We start from the raw sequence: 19904 nt of genomic DNA, 5'->3' as shown, positions 1-19904 counted from the left end.
TTGTGGCTTATTATTAACATACAATTACATAAATGATTTTATGCATTTGTCGGAATATCATTTAAGCGCTTTGCTAATAATTGTTTATATTTGAGTGATGTTCTGCAAATCAAAACATTTAAGCGCTTTGCTAATTATTGTTTACATTTCAGTGATGTTCTGCAAATCAAAATAGTAATATCAGATTTTTTACATTCGGGTCCACGTCTGTAAATAACAACCTCTCGAATAGGATAGTTCCGGCCAAGGTCCACTTCCCACCATGGTTCAAAATCACCTTTTGTATGTGTTATACACTTGCTTCCATACACGTTGTTTTTACATCCATCAACTGCCTTATCAGGTGTGCTGAATTCCGAAAATGAACTGGACTGTTTTGTTGCCTTTCCAAATGCCAGGTTTGCTTTAATTCAAAGCAAAGTGTTTCATTACTTGAAATATCTTACTGACTCAATTTACCGTGAAATTTTCTCAGAACGACAAGTTTTATTGCTTATGCACAAAAAGGGTATCCTATAAATCAAATTATATTGTTGATAGTTTAAATGATCGTTTTCAATCTTTTGAGATGTTTTACCAAATAAAAGCTAAATACTTTACCTTTGGTGTGCTGGCCACACCAAAATACCAAAGATACGAAGATAATTATGTTTTTTGTTCGTTTGGTTTTTTTTATTGTTGTTGTTGTTTTTTGGAGCAGTTAGTGCTAAAGTGTTTACAAAAGTGTTGTTAAGATATACAGCGCCGTTAAAATTTTTATATTTATGCAGTAGAATATATATTTATATGGTTTACAAAATGTTACTACTCTTTAGGTAACTCAACATGTCTTACCATTGGATCGAGCTTTCTTCTCTTCCAGTGTCTCTAAAACAAAAAGCATACAGAGAGATCAATTTATAATGGTCTGAAGCTCAATGAGTTTATATTACGTATTAAAATGCCTCTGGGGTGAACTTGTTAACCTTAAAGACCAGTATAAAGCTAGATCTCTGGAGATAATAAAACCTTTTTTTAAGATCAGTCTCGAATCTCAGGAATTTCATTGGTAAATATACATTCTATGCTGGATTTTGACCATTCAAAAGCCTGAGATTTAAGTTTGAGTGCATGAAAATTCTTTATAACCTTGGACCCTAGGTCCGAGGTTATAAAGAAATTTTCCAAGCTCAAACTCAGATCTCAGGAATTTGATTTGTCAGAAACAGACACATCATAAACACTGACCTTCGAAAATCCTGTGATTTGAGACAGAACTCAGAAAAAAAATGTTTTATAACCTTGAGGCCAGCTCTATAGGTAGCTAAAATTTTGGATTTTTATACTGAAATTCCTTAAACTTTAAAACTATATTGATATTGCTTAAACTTTACTGCAACACCATGAGCTACATATGTCTTTATATTCAAAATTATTTTCCTTTTTAGGAAATTCTCACAGTAAATGAGTGTATGATAAAGGTGCTTGATGGCGTGGACGGCTTACGCGTACACGTACCAATTACCTCCATGAACAGACTCAATCAAACTGAGCCTTTTATTCTATCTTTTGCTTTTTGGGGGCGTTGTCTAGGTACTTGAATTCAATTTTTGTTTACTTTGAATGTAATACCGACCAAACAAAATCAGTAGTTATTGGTTCAGTGCTTTTTATTGTTCTATTAGAGAAAACCTTATTAAATATGCATTTTATGTTTTAGTTTCTTATAGTTATGTCTTTAGACGTTAAAACCGCTTTATGACAATATCTCAGTTTTTCAGATATATATAGCGCATTAATCAGAACTGTACATATAGAATGTTTAATTTCAAAACGTAATAAGGAACGTGTCCCTTAAAACTCAGGCTAAAAAAACTCTTTATCTTTATACCTAAATTTTTACTTACGAAGCTTAACTTGCAGGCTTATGCCTTATACGTGTAAAATGTTATATATGGTAAAGGCAAAACATATACTATTATAATAATGATAACATTACAATTGTATGAAAATCATGGTTGTACACGAAGTACCTTTCCGAAATCTCCAAAACCCCTGGTAAGTCCCTGACGCTTTTGTTACCGTGGCAATATAAACGGTTGAAACTGCAATACCGGCTTGATCTGTCCATGACATTAGTAAATTTCGTCCAACGTCTGATCCTCTTCCGAGCATTATTGTAACAGCGTTGCTATTCACGTTAGTCCAACTTATCCAAAACTCTCTATATTCATTCTCGTCACACAAGTTCGGAATGGAGATGAATTTGTCGACTTTCTTGGAACTAATTTTAGATACTGTTGATTTTGGAGATATGTTGCTACTTATTTCAATGACATATCCTTGTGTTGTTTGTGTATCAGAATTTGGCTTTAGTATTATTGTGGCACCGACATAGCCTTTGTATTCAAACTTAAACAGGTATGTTGTTACTGATCCGTCCTTTGATGGTTTTGTTAACTTGTCTGGCATTTGTACAGGACTCTCATTGGAACTTGTTTGATATTTGGTAAAAGGACCTAAACATAGTTAAGATTATATATGCAAACAAAATAAGATAGATAAATAAATGATAAACATTGATAACTATGATTTTGTAATAATGGTCATCAAATATACATTTTTTTGAAACTTGGTTTGTGAGTACCAATCTTTGCTTGAAATATACTGAACAAAGAAAAAGAAACTGCCCCTGTATTTGAGTGCAGATATACACAAATATGAAAATCAGGATTAAAGTAGATTTACGTGTATTGAAAGGGTATTTATTTCCGTATTTTGTAAAATAAAATATTGCTTTGGTTTATCTAAAAGTAGTGAAATGGTAGTTTAAATGCAGAAAAGGCTTGTCCAACAAAATCACAAATTGATATCGGGTATGGCCACATTCAGAATAAAGGACTGTCTCGCAGCGTTTGCTTATATAATGGTCAGCGTATCGATTTTGGCTTGTGTAATGTTGTTCCATTACTGAATTAAGCTTATCTTAGCTGAAAAACGTTTGACGGTGGAAAAGGGCAACGTCTAACACGCTGCTCTAAATTATCCAAAAGGTGTTCAATGGGGCTTTTGGCAAGCTAGTCATTGATCAATGCAATGTTATTCGCCCTGAGGAAATTCACAGTGTCTCTAACTATATGGCCTGTGGCAATATCATGTTGTAAAATGTAATTGGCAGTATTTTGAAACAGTGGGATAGCATGCCTTGCAAGAATTTCATCTCGGTAGCGTTGGACATTTAAATCCCCATCGATAACGACGAGATTATTCATGTGCAATGCCTGCCCAGACCAAGACAGAATCCCAACCCCAAAACGATCTTCTTCAAGTTATCGGCAAGACGTTCTTTTCTTCTACGGTGTACTCGAAATCTGCCATCAGTTCGATCAATAAAAACCTCAACTCGTCAGAGAGAGAGAAAAAAAACGCTATTTCATTATTGCCCAAGCCAGCGTTGGTGTGTACGTGCCCATTTAACACGATTTACGCGGTGACGTATGTCGACGTCCATTTAGTTCACCCTCGCGCATTGCAATTTCGCACAGTTTGGGCAGATATACGGTTGTTATGTTTACAAGGGTTGTTAACAGCAGTGGCTATGGCAGTATTGAAGTAATTGCGCACGCGGGTGTTCTGAATATAGCGGTCTTGGGCACGCGTCGTGACAGGTAGATGTCCACTATGTGGTCGATCTTCTGTACGTCCTCTTGCTTGAAAACGTTGCATAAGGTGCAGCGTAGCACACGTAGAGCATCCATTTTAATAGCGACGGCATTATTCGTCATACCATCATTTAGCATGACAATGCGTATATTTTGAGGAATACTAGGCATATCAAAAATTGGGAAAAAAATGATAAAAAATTCAAAGACTTTTTCTTATTGACATGAAAGTCTGATAAACTACACTGAAAGACAAGACAATCTGTTTTAAATCAGATCTAAATAACACTCCGCTTATAGAAAGAAATAAGTAGATCTGAATTTTTTGCCTAGGTCACAAAAATACGGCCGCCGCCCGATTTTACGATTTTCATAGCATCGGCGGCTTTGACGATTTCGCGAACACCGGGCAATTTTAAATCTGATATATTTCATGGTCATGGCGGGCAATTTGTTGCCGAATTGATGTTACAGAAAGCATTCAAAGACCGGGCGGTCGCTGCCCGATGTCCGGACGGCGTCTGTGCGATTTATGAATGGATCGGACAGTCGCTGCGTGGGCACCGGGTGGTAAAGGCTTGGCATTTAATGATATTCTTTTAAACATCAGTCAGTGGTCGATATGCCAGCAAAGAAAGCAGTTGATAGAGACAAGATGAAGGACAAGCAAATAGTGCAAAATTGTATTTTGCATTTACCTCAATGATAATAGAGGTTCTTGATCGACCATAAAGTTCTTGATATATTGACCACTGAAAGATGCGAATGATCAAAATTTTCAGCCTATTGTGACGTCGGCCGCAAGGACGCCGGTCGATATTACGATAAACAGACGCCGCCCGGCGGTCGTTTGTCATTTGTCCCTAAGGCATTAGTCAGATTGCACTGAAAAGTTTAAACAAAAAACAAACACAAATCTACTGGTCTGTGCATGCACGTGAAAATCGCGTTCAGCGGGTTTCTCTTACAAACCGGTTAAATCTATTAAAATTTTGTTTTATCTGGCACAAAACCGTTCACCTGAATATAAGTAGCTCATTTGAACTTTATAAACTATAAGCACATGGAAGTTTTTTTTTTTGTTCAGTATATATGTAATATTTAAATACAACCTCATACGTTTGCCTGATAAGTCCCAATTAAATTGTGTCAAATTTAAAGGCACATTATGCCTCAGAACTCTATATAATTTATTCTTTAACGATGCCAAACATGTGTGTCATAACGGTAGCAAAATGTAAACAAAGTAGTATTTTGACTTCCATACAAGATACCCATTCAGTATGTGTTTTACACATTGTCAACAGCAAATGAAATAAATGATAGTTTATTCTTATGACAAATAAGTATTGTTTTTGAAATTTTAACTAAATACGAAGAATAGAAAGATTTTGTGAAATTAAAAATGATTGTATTTCTGAGGCCAAATGGGCCTTCAAAGAATAGATTGTCTATGTAAAATACATGTATGCTGAAGACGAATATAATTATTAGGTGTAAACTGAAAATTTAGAAATATGCATACAAAATAAAAAAACAACACTTACCCAACTGAACACAACTGTAAACGTTCCTCTCAAAACAGCTTTTTATTTGAAAATTCCCTGATTTATTGCTAGCTACACACATTGCTTTAGTTGGCTTATCTATAAGTGACACTGTAGTAACAAAATAAAGATGGTATTCTTAAGTTTCACTTTTAACCAGTGGTTTATTAATAATACAGAAATTCTATAGTTTGACTAAAAGTTATATTGTAAAGATGATCAAAAAATTACTTTTATTAAGAATCAAATAAATATCTAAACTTTCATCATCAAATACATTATTAATATGTACAGCACATGTATCCGTTTTGCATTTGAATGAAATTTTTAAACCTGTTTCCTAGGTACTGCTTTTTCTTTAAATCAGTTCTAACACAATTCATCCTAAACAAATCCAGCACGTGTTGGCATAGTGTAAAAATCTTCTTGATAAACTCTAAGAAATCCTCGGTACTCTCCATTTAACTATTTGGAAAGGTTCTGACAATATCGCTTCTATGAGGGTAGATTGTTACCTTGTTCTTTTATCAGGTCTGTAACGGGGTCATCTGATGAAATCCAGTCATTTTGGTATACATCAAAGTAGACATTCAACCAAAACAATCCGTCTTGTGTGTTTAACAATTTGCCTGACATGAATGAAGATAGTGGGAAAAAATATAGAACATATAGTAATGGTCTTTGGATAATTTGCTTGAAATGAACGTAGAAATCGGTAAAGTTTGTTGGTTTAGTTTGCCTTACTCGTTGAAAACTCATTTATTTTAAAAATTTAAGACAATCGCAGTCGTTTGCTTATGAACAGGTAAACAAGCTCATTTCAATTAATTATTTTTTTGCTATACATTTAGTAAAAATATGTAAGTATGTAATTTCTTATATAAGAATAACCATGGGAACATAACATTTATTTTAAAGTTTCAAGTAAAATAGATAACACTGTAAAAATCTTTTAAAACAATATACCTGTCAACAAATCAATTTCCTCTTTTCCTTTCGGTAATGGAAGACTTGCTCCGATGCTTTCACATACAGCACTAGCATCAGCCCATGTTAACTGCTCATCACCTAACAGGTAGCAGAATCCCGTGTTTGTGTCTTCAACCCATCCTGATGCACATACTTAAAACAAAACCGAAAAGATCTCGTTGATTACAATAATTAGCTCCTTCACAAAAGAAACAGACATTCTTACCTTGTGATACCTTATAGGTAACTTTATTACTTCATCATTCCCTCGAGTTATGTTTTTCATTGTCGTCCGCTCCGGTATTGGTCTATTCTTAATAGATGTTATCCGGAAGTCGGAACATGTCGGGGTTTCCCAGCTTATCCGTAGGTACAAACCAATTTTTACCATTAAAACTTAACGATGCACTACCCGTCAAGATATCTTAATCAACCTGTTGCGCTTATTTTCGAAGCTGTAACTGTAAAAGTTTGTGTACCTACGGGTAAGCTGAAACAAATATCTTGATGCCGGAGTAGGTCCTTTGGAGTGGGGTTTTGTGACTGGAACTGAGTGAGTACTTATCAGTATATATATGAACAAAAAATGTAGAAATAAGAGAATTAAGTCAGTACGCGAATGCTGATTTATGGTCACATGTCAAAAGCCCTACATATATGATGAAGACATATTATCACAGCAATATAATATCACTCTATCTATAATGGTTATTTTTAGCTTACATGATTATGACATATATCTTTTATTTCATTCCATTTTTAGCATATATTACAGTGGGAATGGCCCTCAAAGAGGCGACTTGGGGAGGTTAACACTTGTTATTTTAAACTGATCGGTACAAATAAATATATCATGTTTTGTGGGGTGGGAGATAATATATTTTGCTTAAAAAAATTAAATGAATGATATGTAAATCAAATTAAGTAAAATTCATCTAGTGGGAAAATATATAAGCCCCTTTGTTGCTATAATTATAAAAAGAATATAAGTACATCTAACAAACTCACCGGACACCTTATCGTTTTCTTTTGTGGAAATCACACCAATATCACCTGTAAAATAATTATATATTTACATAAATATTTTGCATAAATTAGTGCAGATTTATTTTTGAATCTTCTTTTATAGCATATCCAATTATGATGTAACCTATTTTACAAAACGATTTACACAATTATTGACCACATTATCTACAGTAATTACAGAACCACTGTCAAGTTTCAGAAAGTCTGAGAACTGCATTTCCAAGAATGTCACTTGATGACAAGGTATAGATCTATTTGCTGTTAATAACAATTAGATATTGTGTTGTTAATTACATATGTAATTACTTTCTCTCAGGGTAAACAAAACCACGTACTTGTGCAGTGAGGGACAGGGCAAAACTCCCAGCGAGTATCTCTATCTGTTGTATAACACCAGGGTTGACCTTCACCCAATGGGTCTCTACAGAAATTTTCTGCGTCTTTTTCTGTCCCATCTGGAAATTTTTTGTCGTGGTACCCATGATTATGAGGTGTATCTAATTCCCACCTTTGACAATTTTTTCCGCTTACCGTGTGTCGAATTTTACCTGCCCATTTTGTTGAATCTATGATACAATTTGCTGTAATCAAAGAAAACAATACATATTATCAAAACAAAGAAGGGCAGGTAACTATAAAAAAGGAGAACGTCGACCCCTTTTTTGTTTCGCTTGAAATATCTCTGTTTTCCTATAATAAAACCATGAAAATTGAAAATAGATACTGTGAATCAGCTTTCGGTTCCTTCTATATTTCTACATGAAAAGGTGTAGCCAGTAATGGTTACATTGGTAATTTGTTATTCGAACTCATCTATGAGTAAAATATTATATTGATAGAAATTTATCGAAATCTTTGAAAAGTTTACTGAATGTGTCTAATTTAAATAAAATAAAGAATAAACTATGTATGAGAGGCTGCGTTTCGTCTTATGTGACAAGTGAAGTTGGTCCTTTCTTTAAAGCACTGTTTGATGACACTGTATATTCATATAGTGAGTAGAATTTTAAACATCACATATCTACTTTGTGTGAAGTCGTGTAAACGTGTTTATTTTTTTATTTACAAAGAGCCTGTGTAGCAATTATCAATATCTTACAATATCAAATTTGACCAAAGTATATCTTTAATCTATCGGGTATATTATATATCATTGATTTAAAATGAGAAAATATCAAAGAAGAAATTACACTTACAGTTTTCTGCACCTAGCGATCTTCGTAAACTTATTCCTAAAATCATAAACAAAATATAATTGATTTTCTCAAGTAACTCATAACAATATTCAGACGATTATCTGTCGAAATAAGAACGGTATTCTTTTAAGAGAGTACAATGTAATCAACTTTTTTGACACATCATAGAAATAGTATTAAAATTACAAATTTGTCAAATTATGATTTGAGCACTCCAATCTAGATTTAAATTTAAATTCGATGCTCTCCCTGTTGATGTAAGTGATTTTCCAAAATTCTATACTCGCCACTTACATTCGAATGCACTCAATTTTACTTTCGGCAAACACGATACAAATAACATACCTTCAAACACTTCCACCTCGCACAGTTCTAGCCTTGCTGATGTTTTAGGTATATCTATTCTCACATATCTAAATATAATTTGAATTTGTTTTTTAATATCGTGCTTTATTGATGTTTTCATGACATAAGTTTATTTTTTAAAATGAGAACACTTTATATGAAAATATAAATATATAGAGTATTCACGTATCTACGGTGTCCCATTTGGGCCATTGCGACACACACATTACTCAAAACAACGAAAGCAGGTGAACAGTCAAAATACCGATAAGATCGGAGGTACGATGATAAAAAGTCATTGGTACGAGAGTGAAAAGTCGTAATTATAACGTAGCCACAATGATGAAAACTCGATCTAAGTACGTGTTATCTCTATCGTACTTTCGACCTTAAACTTTAAGGGCTGGCTGCTGAAGCAGTTGAGACAGTCCTATTGTTGATTCAAATCATTGACATATATTAGAAATATATGTAACTAAATAATTTGCCATACATTATAATCTTAATCAATAAGTTCTGCTAATATAGCATAACTATAGATAGTTTTCCTAATAAATAAATAAAAAACATATACCTTGTCGTGAAATACACGATTACTTTTACTTATGCCGAAGTATTTAATTTGTTTTAAATATAAGTTTTAATTGCATATATATATGCTCCTCGCCATGATATTTTCACTTTTATTGCTTTTCATGTACTGTAACTATTTTGGCGGTAAAAAAGCCTACATATACACGCCCTTTAACAGCTTTTAGTAAGACTCAGAAAATCCAGGAAGGATTACAGTTATTTAAATTTACGAGGTGTGTTATCTTACATCATACTTAGTTGTTATAAGTATTTATTAGCTTGATAAAAAGTTTGGAATTAAAATAAATTATTTATTTTTTAAAATGAAACTAAAAGTGTTGTGTTCAATGTTTGTGTAAAACCTAAATATTTACCACATACCTTCCATTTATTACATTTTTCAGATCGATGATAATTATAGCTGGAACATGCTCCCTCTTTTCCTGATAGATCACATTTGTTTTGGCTGTAACACCGTCTTTTGTGGTGCTTATGAATAGACGGAAATCTTTAATCTGGGAAATGCAGTCAGTACCTGTACAGTGGCAAAACATAGAAGTTTGGATTAAACACAATACAGGACTGAAGAAGGACCTCTTGCAGAAATCATGATCAATCAATAGACAAATATCGTTTTTTCGCCGATTCTTATGATTTTCATTCATTATAATACATAAATCGGTGTGATAAGATAAATAAGACATTTTTAAGTTCATTCCATTGGATGAAAAGGTAAGATTTAAGTAGCTCCCTGTCCGGTATATACCAGAATACGGTATTTACTGTGGTGCTCCAATCTTTTAATCTTTTTCATTACCAAAATTACACAAACTCGATATCCATAAACTTTTAGAATGACATATTGAACAGTTTATCGATATACTGTATGTGCTATTTTGGTAATGAAAAAGATTAAGAAATAATGAAAGGTTAATTGTTGACCTTTTATTATTTATATGCAATTGTCTTGTGTTTTCAATAAAATATAATTAAAGATGCATCATAAAATTACATTTGTAAAGCATCTTCTTTATTTCTCATAATGTCAGCTAATGTATAGCCTATGTACCAGCCTCTTTATACAATTAGCGTGTATTGAAAATATCTAAAACTTCAAAAGGATATTACAAATTAAAAACAATTCCTACAAAATATTACAGATCTTTGGTGGCTGATCTGTGCCATTTCGTGTTTTCGCCCCGTCCTCCCGCCAAGCGAAAAGTTTAGAATTTACAAGTAAAATGGCCAGGCGCGTAGAGAAAATACGCTTATTTTCGGTGAAGTGTGAGCGAAAAGTTGAGTTTTAATTGTAATGCGGAGGGCCGCGAGGCGAAATATTTATTTTTGAAGGGCGCTAATTAGCGTGCTATTGTTCTAGCCTCCACCAAATAATTCTTAAAAAGCTCGAGTTTTTGCTCCGCGCCCTTGCTAATTAGCGTGTGTTTGCTCCTAACCGCAGCCGTTTTAATAGTTAAAATCTATACTGTTCGCCCCGCGTTAATGCCAAGCAAAACGTCGAGTATTAACAAGTCAAATTGGCGATGGAGCGGAGCAAAAACATGGGGGCACATAGCGAGATTAAACAATTAAAACGTCGCCCCGCGGAGGCGTAGAACGGGTATTTAAGAAATGAAACGGCGAAAACACACTCATAAGCCGGAGCGGGGGGCGTGGAACGAAAACACTCAAATAAACGGGGTCGCAGGACCGCCGAGCAAAAGGTCGAGCTAATTACCGTCCTATTACAATAAATATTTCGTTTCGCGGCCCCGTCGTTTTGAAATTAAATATCGACTTTTTCGCCCCACCACCCGCTAATCAGTCCATTTTGCTCCGCGCCCCCGCTATTTTAACTTGTTATGTCTCGACTTTTCGCTTGGCGTGCTCGCAGGACGGGGGGGGGGCTAACACGAATGGCACAAATCAGCTAACATACAGATCCATGATTTGAAAGTCCTTACACCTCTCCGATGACCTTCGGTGAATAACGACCTTGCCAATAGGATAAACTGTTCCTAGGTCAATCATCCACCAAGGGTAATTTTCAGTGTCAGAACGGGCGCAACACGCATTTGATTGAACAGAACGTGTTTTACATCCATCTATTGCCTTCTGTGCGACGTCATCGCTATCAGTGTCAGTACCATAACTGCTGTACATATAGCTATCGTAATTGTAATGGTATCCACTCATTCTCTCTTGTCTCAGAGACGACTGACTTGCTATCTTGCCGAGAGCAATATTCCATTCTGCAATTGACATACGAAAAATTCTGTGCAATTATACTTACTCCGGAACTAAGCATGATTTGGAGTTTCCCAGCTAAGCCGGAGGTACAAACAAACTTGTACAGTTACAACAGGTTGAATGCCATCTGTTGTGAACTACAATGAACCAAAAAAGCTACAACGGCGGTAAAAGATTGCTTATACGAGTTGGGGTGCTTGGAACTGAGTAATAAAGGTTGTAGTGTCAATAATGCGCAGTGAGGAAGATAAAAATATATAATGTAATAGATATGTAACTTCACTTGCACAGTAGCTTGATCTTAAGTTTTGTCTTAAGTCTTAACTGTTATCATAAAAAATCCTACAGCCACAAAGATCGCACTTTGATGGACAAATATAAAAGTACTTTTTTAAAACTGTTTCCTGGCCATACAAATGCTCAAGATTGATTTTTTTCCTTTTACTTTATGCATGAGCCCTTGTAAAATAAATTATTATACGCTGGTCCATTAACCTGAAACATATCGGTTGTTTATTATTGAATACAGAACTAATTCGGTTATGACAATCTACCGTTAAGAAAATATGTACCTGCTGGTATTTGACAAGCAAATCTTGCTTTATGACTGCATGGATAATCTGACCATTTGCCGTGATCTTCCTTACCAGGGCTATAAAGCATCGAAACACAGTTCTCTGAATACTGACCCCCTATTTCTACATTATTAGGTTGACTGTTCAACCAGTAGTGCCATTCTATCTAAAAAAAAGTAAAGTAATGTGATTGAAAAGAAGCATACTATATGTATAAGTAAGTTAGCAAAAGTAAGTAAGTAAGCCCGCATAGCTCAATCGGTTGGGACGCGAGACTTGTTATCTCGACATTTTGGGTTCGATTCCTATTATTAATAGGTCTTTCGGATGAGACTTTAAATCGTGGCACGTGGAAGATGACATACTCTTTGGAGGACTCGCCCATATGGGCAACCGGTTGTGAGTATAATCAAACACAAATACACACAAACAAGGTAAGTAAGTTTTTTTTTATTTTTCATTTTCAGTTTTAAAGGTGTTACTCGGTATTTCATGAACCGCTTCCGTTTTGACTCGGAGCACCCCGGCGATTATTATTAAGCCGAAAAGTTGCGATTGTTCCGTAATCGCAATACCCAGCCAATTATCATTGAGTTTCACTGAAATTGGCGGCGCCCAATTAGACATGAAACTAAAAATTTCACTGAAAAAAAATCTCTGTATTAGTTTTGTAAGGGTTTTGTATTTGATTTCCTTTTAAATATATACATGTAATCTATAGCCGGCGGACCCGGCCTCTGTCTTCCCCGTATACCAAGTTAGGTGGTTCTAATTGATGCGAGAACAATATTTACAAAGGGTTATCAACGATTAACTCTCTATATAGAGTCTGGTAAAAAGTTGGGTTAATCATTATTATTTTCATAAATTCGACTTCGCATATATGCAGTAACATTGTCTTTAGACATTACGAGTATATATATTTATGATACGATCAAGGTGTTGAAATGCCGTGCAATAGTAACGATAATACTTGGAAATTATTATGAATCACCGTTAGAATCATCCTTGTTTAAAGTTAAACACAAGTTGACTTAAATTATACAATAAAAAACAACGAAAGGGAATACAAATGAAACTTAAACAAAAACAGAAATCGTTAACTAATCAAAATGACTTTCAATTTGATCACATATAGTAAAGATTACCTGAGCTGAAGAGTCAAGCCAGTTGTATGTTCCTTCTTTCAGTCTATCATTCAAACCAATCCACGATTCACTTTGGATTAAACCTGTTGACATTCATTTACAATATTTTATTTGTATGATATTTAAAACAATCAGTAAAATAATCAGAAAATACAGTAAATAGCATACAATATAAGGTCGTAAGTCGTAAAATGTAAGTTGGTAAGTTTGAATGTAAGTTTTTGTGTCGTAAAATGTTAGGTGGTAAGTCGTAAAATGTAAAGTGGTAAGTTATAAAATTTAAGTTAAAATTACGCTCATACGTAGTGATCTCCCCATATCAGTTCAATCTGCCAAGGGAGGTTATCACTTTGAGGAGTTTGTAAATACTGTAAACTGTAAGTTGGTATATCGTAAAGTGTAAAGTCGTAAGTCGTAAAATTAAAAGGTGGTATGTCTTAAATTGTAAGGTGGTATGTCATTAAAAGTGAGCTGGTTTGTCATTAAAAGTAAGGTGGTATATTATAAAAGGTAAGGTGGTATGTCATAAAAGGTAAGGTGGTATGTCATATAAGGTAAGGTGGTCTGTCATAAAAAGTAAGGTGGTATATCATTAAAGGTAAGGTGGTATATCATAAAAGGTAAGGTGGTATGTCATAAAAGGTAAGGTGGTATGTCGTAAAAGGTAAGGTGGTATGTCGTAAAAGGTAAGGTGGTATATCATAAAAGGTGAATTGGTATATCATAAAAGGTAAGGTGGTATGTCATAAAAGGTAAGGTGGTATGTCATAAACGGTAAGGTGGTATGTCGTAAAAGGTGAGGTGGTATGTCATAAAAGGTAAGGTGGTTTGTCATAAAAAGTAAGGTGGTATGTCGTAAAATGTAAGATGGTATGCTGTAAAATTTAAGATGATATGTCGTAAAATGTAAAGTCGTAATATGCATAGTGGTAAGTCGTGAAATGTAAGTTGGTATGTCGTTAAGGTCGTAAAATGTAAAGCGGTAAGTCATAAAATGTAAGGTGGTAAGTATATGGTGAGACAGACATTCATTGCGTTTATACTAATCATTATCTGATAAGATTTAGAATTGAGCTATCTATTACATTGTTTTTACATTTATGCACTGACAAATGTTGAACATTAGTTAGATAATTTGAAAAGATATTCAATAAATATGAAGAACGACATGAAATAGTTTACCTGAAACATAATCCTGATCTTCCTTTGATAGTATTGTAACAAGGTCAGCTCCTTCGCCAGCACATGTTTCTCGTGCAGTAAACCAATCAACTGGGTCATCGGCATTCCAATGGTAACAATTGATACCATGTAATGTGTAACCTTCAGGGCATTCGTACCGGGCTGAAATGTTTAACAGTATATGAAAATAAAACATAAACACATGGGATTATCTTTTAAATCCATCAATATTACTCAGTATGAAATGTATCCTGTGAAATATGAAATAGATCTTACTGACAAAACAATATCTATTTCTTGGTTTGGTGTATTAATTTTTAAGTTATTATCTATGATTAATGTATGCAACTGTAATAATTTTGTTTTTAATTTAAGCCGTGAATAAAACTTAGGATATATTTAACGAAGGTAAAAGAGAAACTGCGTATAGTTGAATAAAGACGTTAGATGTAATGTGAATTACGTTTTTCAAGCGGAGGAATAACTACTGGTGTGTCAACAGGAACGGTGCATATAGTGCCTCTGCTATCTCCACAGTCGCTAAACTGCCAACTACTTCCATCTGATTATAATAAAAATATATATTGTTTGCCTACAACTATAAAAATATTTTATTACATAATCACAAGTTCTCACAAATATACATTTATATCAACAACATTTTCATAATTATATACTAAACCAATTCAGAAACGCAATGGTTGAAAACTTACAAATATATTTATGTTTCTAGCTGAAAATTTCATTGAAAAGTAATCAATGAAAACAACAACTACACTCATTATAATAATGATAATAAGAAAGATAATAAGTACAAGAATAATAGTTAACTTATTATAATAATAATGAACGTATAGTCTTTAATATAACATAGCAGCAACCATGTCCAACTCAAACTAAATAAGCGTGCGAGAGAGAGAGAGAGAGAGAGAGAGAGAGAGAGAGAGAGAGAGAGAGAGAATACAGAATCTTTACTACTTTCGAGACAATGTGGGAAGGACCAGATCTCTAGTGTTGTTGAAACTTGTGGTCCGACTCTTTTGTTATCTTATGTTTGCATTGTTTATGTTTTGTATAGAAAGAAAATAAAAAGCAATAAAATATTATTAAAGACTATAATAGTTTCTGTAAATTTGCATATGCATGTTCACAAAGACTAATAAGGATACAAATCAATTCACACTTATTTTAATACACTTCTTATTCACTTTTCTCAACAGCCCCCTACAAGAGTCCCATTTCCCACTCCAAAAAAGTCTTATCAAAACCAAACACATTTAATATTATTACTTTTACTTATACCTTTAAGATATCAAGCCATCAGCTGTGCCATGACAAAACCAACATAATGCGTTTGCTACCAGCGTGTATCCAGACTAGCCTGCGCATCCGCGCAGTCTGATCAGGATCCTTGCTGTTCGCTTACAAACCCTAAAACAAGTAGAGAAACTGATAGCGAACAGCATGGATCCTAATCAGGCTGAACCATGCTTGTCGCAAAGGAATTATGTTGGTTTTGTCATGGCGCGGCTCATATTTTCTTTGTACAAGGTAGTTTGCAAACTTACCGCCAGTGCTTGATATTTTATTTCGATCTATCAAACCGCACTTTGTTTGATTCTGAGACTGGTCAAGCTTTCCGCTTGACTTTCCCTTTTCGAAATTACCAAATGCTTCACCACTGTCCCATTTAAGATTATCCAAATCCGTACCTTTGAAAAAATAAACAGAGTTATAATCAATGGTAAGGGAAAGTAAACATTTTATTTTCATTTAGTCAGTATGCCTCAGTTTGTTGGGTTTGTGTTTTTATGTTGACGTGTTTTTTTTTTAAATATTGTGTACCAGCAAAATCTTTTTCTGTCTACAGATCAGGCATTATTGTCGTTTTTATAAAGTAATAAAAAGTTAGAAACTCTGACTAAATTGTTTGTTGTTAGATCTGCATAAAGACCTACCTTACAAAAACTTTTTAAAACATTTTGTATGACAAAAAATATGTTATTGTTAATTGCTAAGCCTACATTAAAAACATTTTGTACTCTATTACGAACAGTTTATTGTTAAAATGTCTTACAATATTAACACCTATATAATGTAATAATGGCTATAGGCTATATGTAGTTTAATGTCACTTTAAATATTGAATTTAATTGAATTTTCCAGTGATAATGTAATTTCAATACTAACTGTTTCTGGAATGTGTTGCCTATAAAGTTAAACGGTGGAGATAATAAACGTACATATCACACGTTTTTGGTGCAATGCAGCTTCTTTCCGATAATTGCACCATATTCAACGGTTTCGAAGATAATTATGTTAAAGTACTATAAAAATGACAAATTCAAGTCCGTATTACTGCCGAGTCTTTATTACAAGTAGTTGGCTTCAGTACAAATTCTCTTGGCTTGCCTTTTTTTAAATAATAAGACTGGTCAAAATCAAAACAAAAATAAAGCTTATAAATTATAGTCTGTGTAAACATATACGTAATTATATCTCCATTTAAAAAATACAACTTGGACGGCTGAAAACGTAAAAGATACTGTTTATTACATTTAACTGGCAAAGAACTGCCACAACAATGAAGTTATTTTCATGTTATTTAATATATGCTTTAAAGTAACATTATGCCATCTAAAGGTATATAGTGAGTGAACAGGGGAGAGTCAAAATAAATTTTCATTTTGCCATAATTCCTTTTGATTTAATAATTTACCTCCCATTTACAATAAATAACCCCCAGATCCAAAGGAAATTTCTATATATATCATCTAGAATTTACCTGTAACGTTCAATTTATAAAAACAAGTGGGCAGATTTTGAATTTTATAATAAACATTTTCCAATATAAACTAAAGTCAATTCAGCTCAACTTGACTATGGAAATATGAGCATAACTTTAAACTTACAATCTTTATGGAATATCGACAAAAGTCATTGAATGAAGAAATGTATTCGCCACATGAAAATCGTTATGTTTCTGGACAACTGACTTGTTCTACAGATAAAGAGATTTAAAAAAAATATTGGTGTGACAATATTGTATAACGTATTTCCTACGATTTCGAAAACTAAATCCCGGAAAAAACTACCTCTAAGAATAAACGGAAGGAAGCTCATAGAAATAGTTCACTACATACGCTCATACCTGATAAGCCTAGCCATACAGATTGTATTTCGGTCAGGCTATAATGTTCTTTCAGCAATGTCAAAACATAATACCATTCGTTTTCACTGAAAATTGAACAGGACTACATTGAGATAAAATGTAACTATTTTAAACTTATCGAAATGTTATGTATTGTAAAATGTGACTAAATTTAGATAAAATTTAACTATTTTTAGCTTATCAAAATAATATGTATTTTAAAATGTGATTATATTCAGAAAAATAAATGTAACTGTTTTTAGCTTATCGAAATGTTATGTATTGTAAAATGTGATTATATTTATATAAATGTAACTATTTTTAGCTTATCGAAATGATATGTATTTTAAATTGTAACTATATTAATATAAAATGTAACTATTTTTTAACAAATGATATGTATTGAAAATGTTAATTTAGAAAAATTAACTTAAGCTTAGAAATGATGTTTTGAAATTGAACTTTTTTAAGAAAAATTTAAAAATATTTTATTATCAAATATAGTATTTAAAAATTGGGAAATTTTTAAGAAAAAATTGTAACTTTTTAGTTACAAAAATAATTATTGTAAAAAGGTTTTTAATAAAAATTAAACTAATTACCGAAATTATTGATAAAAATGTAAAAAAATGAAATATTTTTAAAATTTATCGAAAATTATTATTTGGGTTTTTAGGAACTAAAATTTTTAATCAAAAAGGTAATGTGAATTTTTTTAGCGAGCCAAACAAACAACAACTATTACATTTAAAAAAATGATATAAAATAATGAAGATTTTTAACTACAAAAGCGATAACTTTTAGGAACAGGGGCTAAATACATACTCTTTTATTTCGAGTAATTGTGTTGCTCTAAGATTACAAAATCCTCTGGCTTCGTTCCAAGTTTTAAATTCATTTGTTGTAAAACGTAGCACATTGTTTTTAGGGTTAAATTTGAAGCCCCCTGGAAAAGGGCCCCCTGTAAATAAATATAAGTTAAAAAGAATGTTTTTATTTTAACTTATTCCGTAACATCAAAAAAAAATTTAAGATTTTTTCCCTTTTAATTTAAAAATTAAAATAAAAAAAACGTAAAATATTTTTTAAAGTTTTTTAAAATTTAAAAAAAAATAAAAACCTAAAAAAAGGGAAAAGTCTTTTCAAAAAAATCGTCCATTTTAAACCTTTTTCCCGTAGAGCGTTTACCTCTTGCAAAAACAGGGGATTATCTTTTTATTAAAGGGATTTCAAAAAAAATTTTTAACCCCTTCTAAAAAACAACCCCCCTTCTTTAACAACCAAAATATTTTTTTTCCCCAGGGGGTGTGTTGCCCTGCGGGAATTTTTTAACTGTAGTTCTTTACTAAAGAAATTATAGAAAAAATCGTTAAAAATGTAAGAAAAACTAAAATTTTTCCCTTTGAAAAAAGACAAAATATATTACTCCAAAGAACGGGGTTTAAATTCTTAATCCCTTTTGTTTTTTCCGCACAGAAGGGAAAATTTTTCCGGCAGGGGCAGTTTTCAGGTTTCCAGTTCTTAATACCTGGCATATTTGTGTCGATCACAGAACACAATGTATCGTTATGTATAATTCTGAGTATATGGAAAGAAATATGCATCATTAGATAAAATAGAATAAAACAACTCAATGACATAGAAAAAATATTGTGAAGACTGTAAAACGTGCTTTTAAGATAGCACCGACATAATTTTGTAGATTTACTTAGCAAATAGATAGAATCTATCAATTTTGAGTGCATTATAGCAAAATAATGCACGGTTCCATTTCAAATGCGCAATATTACAACCACGAAGGCCGATATGCCTGATTGATTAATTACAAAGAATTTAAACCATAAACGTGTATTATCATACTAGTATACTGCAAGAATAAAAATCTATTTCTATTCTAACATGCTGATATAACGGGGAATTGATGAATATATGCTTAAATTCATTGAGCGTAGAAGTAATTTTCCTGACGTCGTTTAGTTTATTGACGTCGTATATGAAGTCATATGACGTGTAAGCATCGTCTTTTATTCTAAGCATATTTCGTGTAATAATGCACTCTACTGTCCTGTCTGTTTGATAGGGAAATAGTGTGAAGAGTGTTGGAAAAGTTATATTTACGTTTTTAACAATACGTTGTTTGCTCTGTTATATACCAAGAAATGAATGATTATATTCCTACGCATTTGAACTCGAACCTTGCATTTTTCTACAACAATGCACTCAAAATTGATATCTACCGGTATTTCCGAAATAGCGAACGTGAGGATTCAGCACTGTAAAGCAAAGTGTCATAAAAGCATGTAC

General features: G+C 32.9%; 1 protein-coding gene across 1 annotated transcript in view; it reads right to left on the bottom strand.

Annotated features, from left to right (window-relative positions):
• LOC132715145 (uncharacterized) overlaps nt 1-19904 on the bottom strand; it is a gene marked incomplete at its 3' end in the record, with an annotated part of 37807 nt that overhangs the window by 11856 nt on the left and 6047 nt on the right. The window contains 20 exon segments of the mRNA XM_060698119.1: nt 194-403; nt 835-867; nt 2013-2498; nt 5189-5299; nt 5704-5817; nt 6155-6310; nt 7166-7210; nt 7519-7764; nt 8380-8415; nt 8725-8792; nt 9679-9832; nt 11259-11546; nt 12117-12285; nt 13268-13350; nt 14450-14611; nt 14913-15011; nt 16018-16161; nt 17601-17686; nt 18426-18561; nt 19027-19178. Of these exon segments, the coding sequence (XP_060554102.1) occupies nt 194-403; nt 835-867; nt 2013-2498; nt 5189-5299; nt 5704-5817; nt 6155-6310; nt 7166-7210; nt 7519-7764; nt 8380-8415; nt 8725-8792; nt 9679-9832; nt 11259-11546; nt 12117-12285; nt 13268-13350; nt 14450-14611; nt 14913-15011; nt 16018-16161; nt 17601-17686; nt 18426-18561; nt 19027-19178 (2978 nt within the window).

The sequence above is a fragment of the Ruditapes philippinarum genome, unplaced genomic scaffold (assembly GCF_026571515.1).
Source record: "Ruditapes philippinarum isolate M1 unplaced genomic scaffold, ASM2657151v2 ctg3537_1_1_1_1, whole genome shotgun sequence".
In the NCBI taxonomy this organism is placed as follows: Eukaryota; Metazoa; Mollusca; class Bivalvia; order Venerida; family Veneridae; genus Ruditapes; species Ruditapes philippinarum.
Note: the sequence above shows the minus strand (reverse complement) of the source record. Positions and strands in the feature narration are given on the sequence as shown.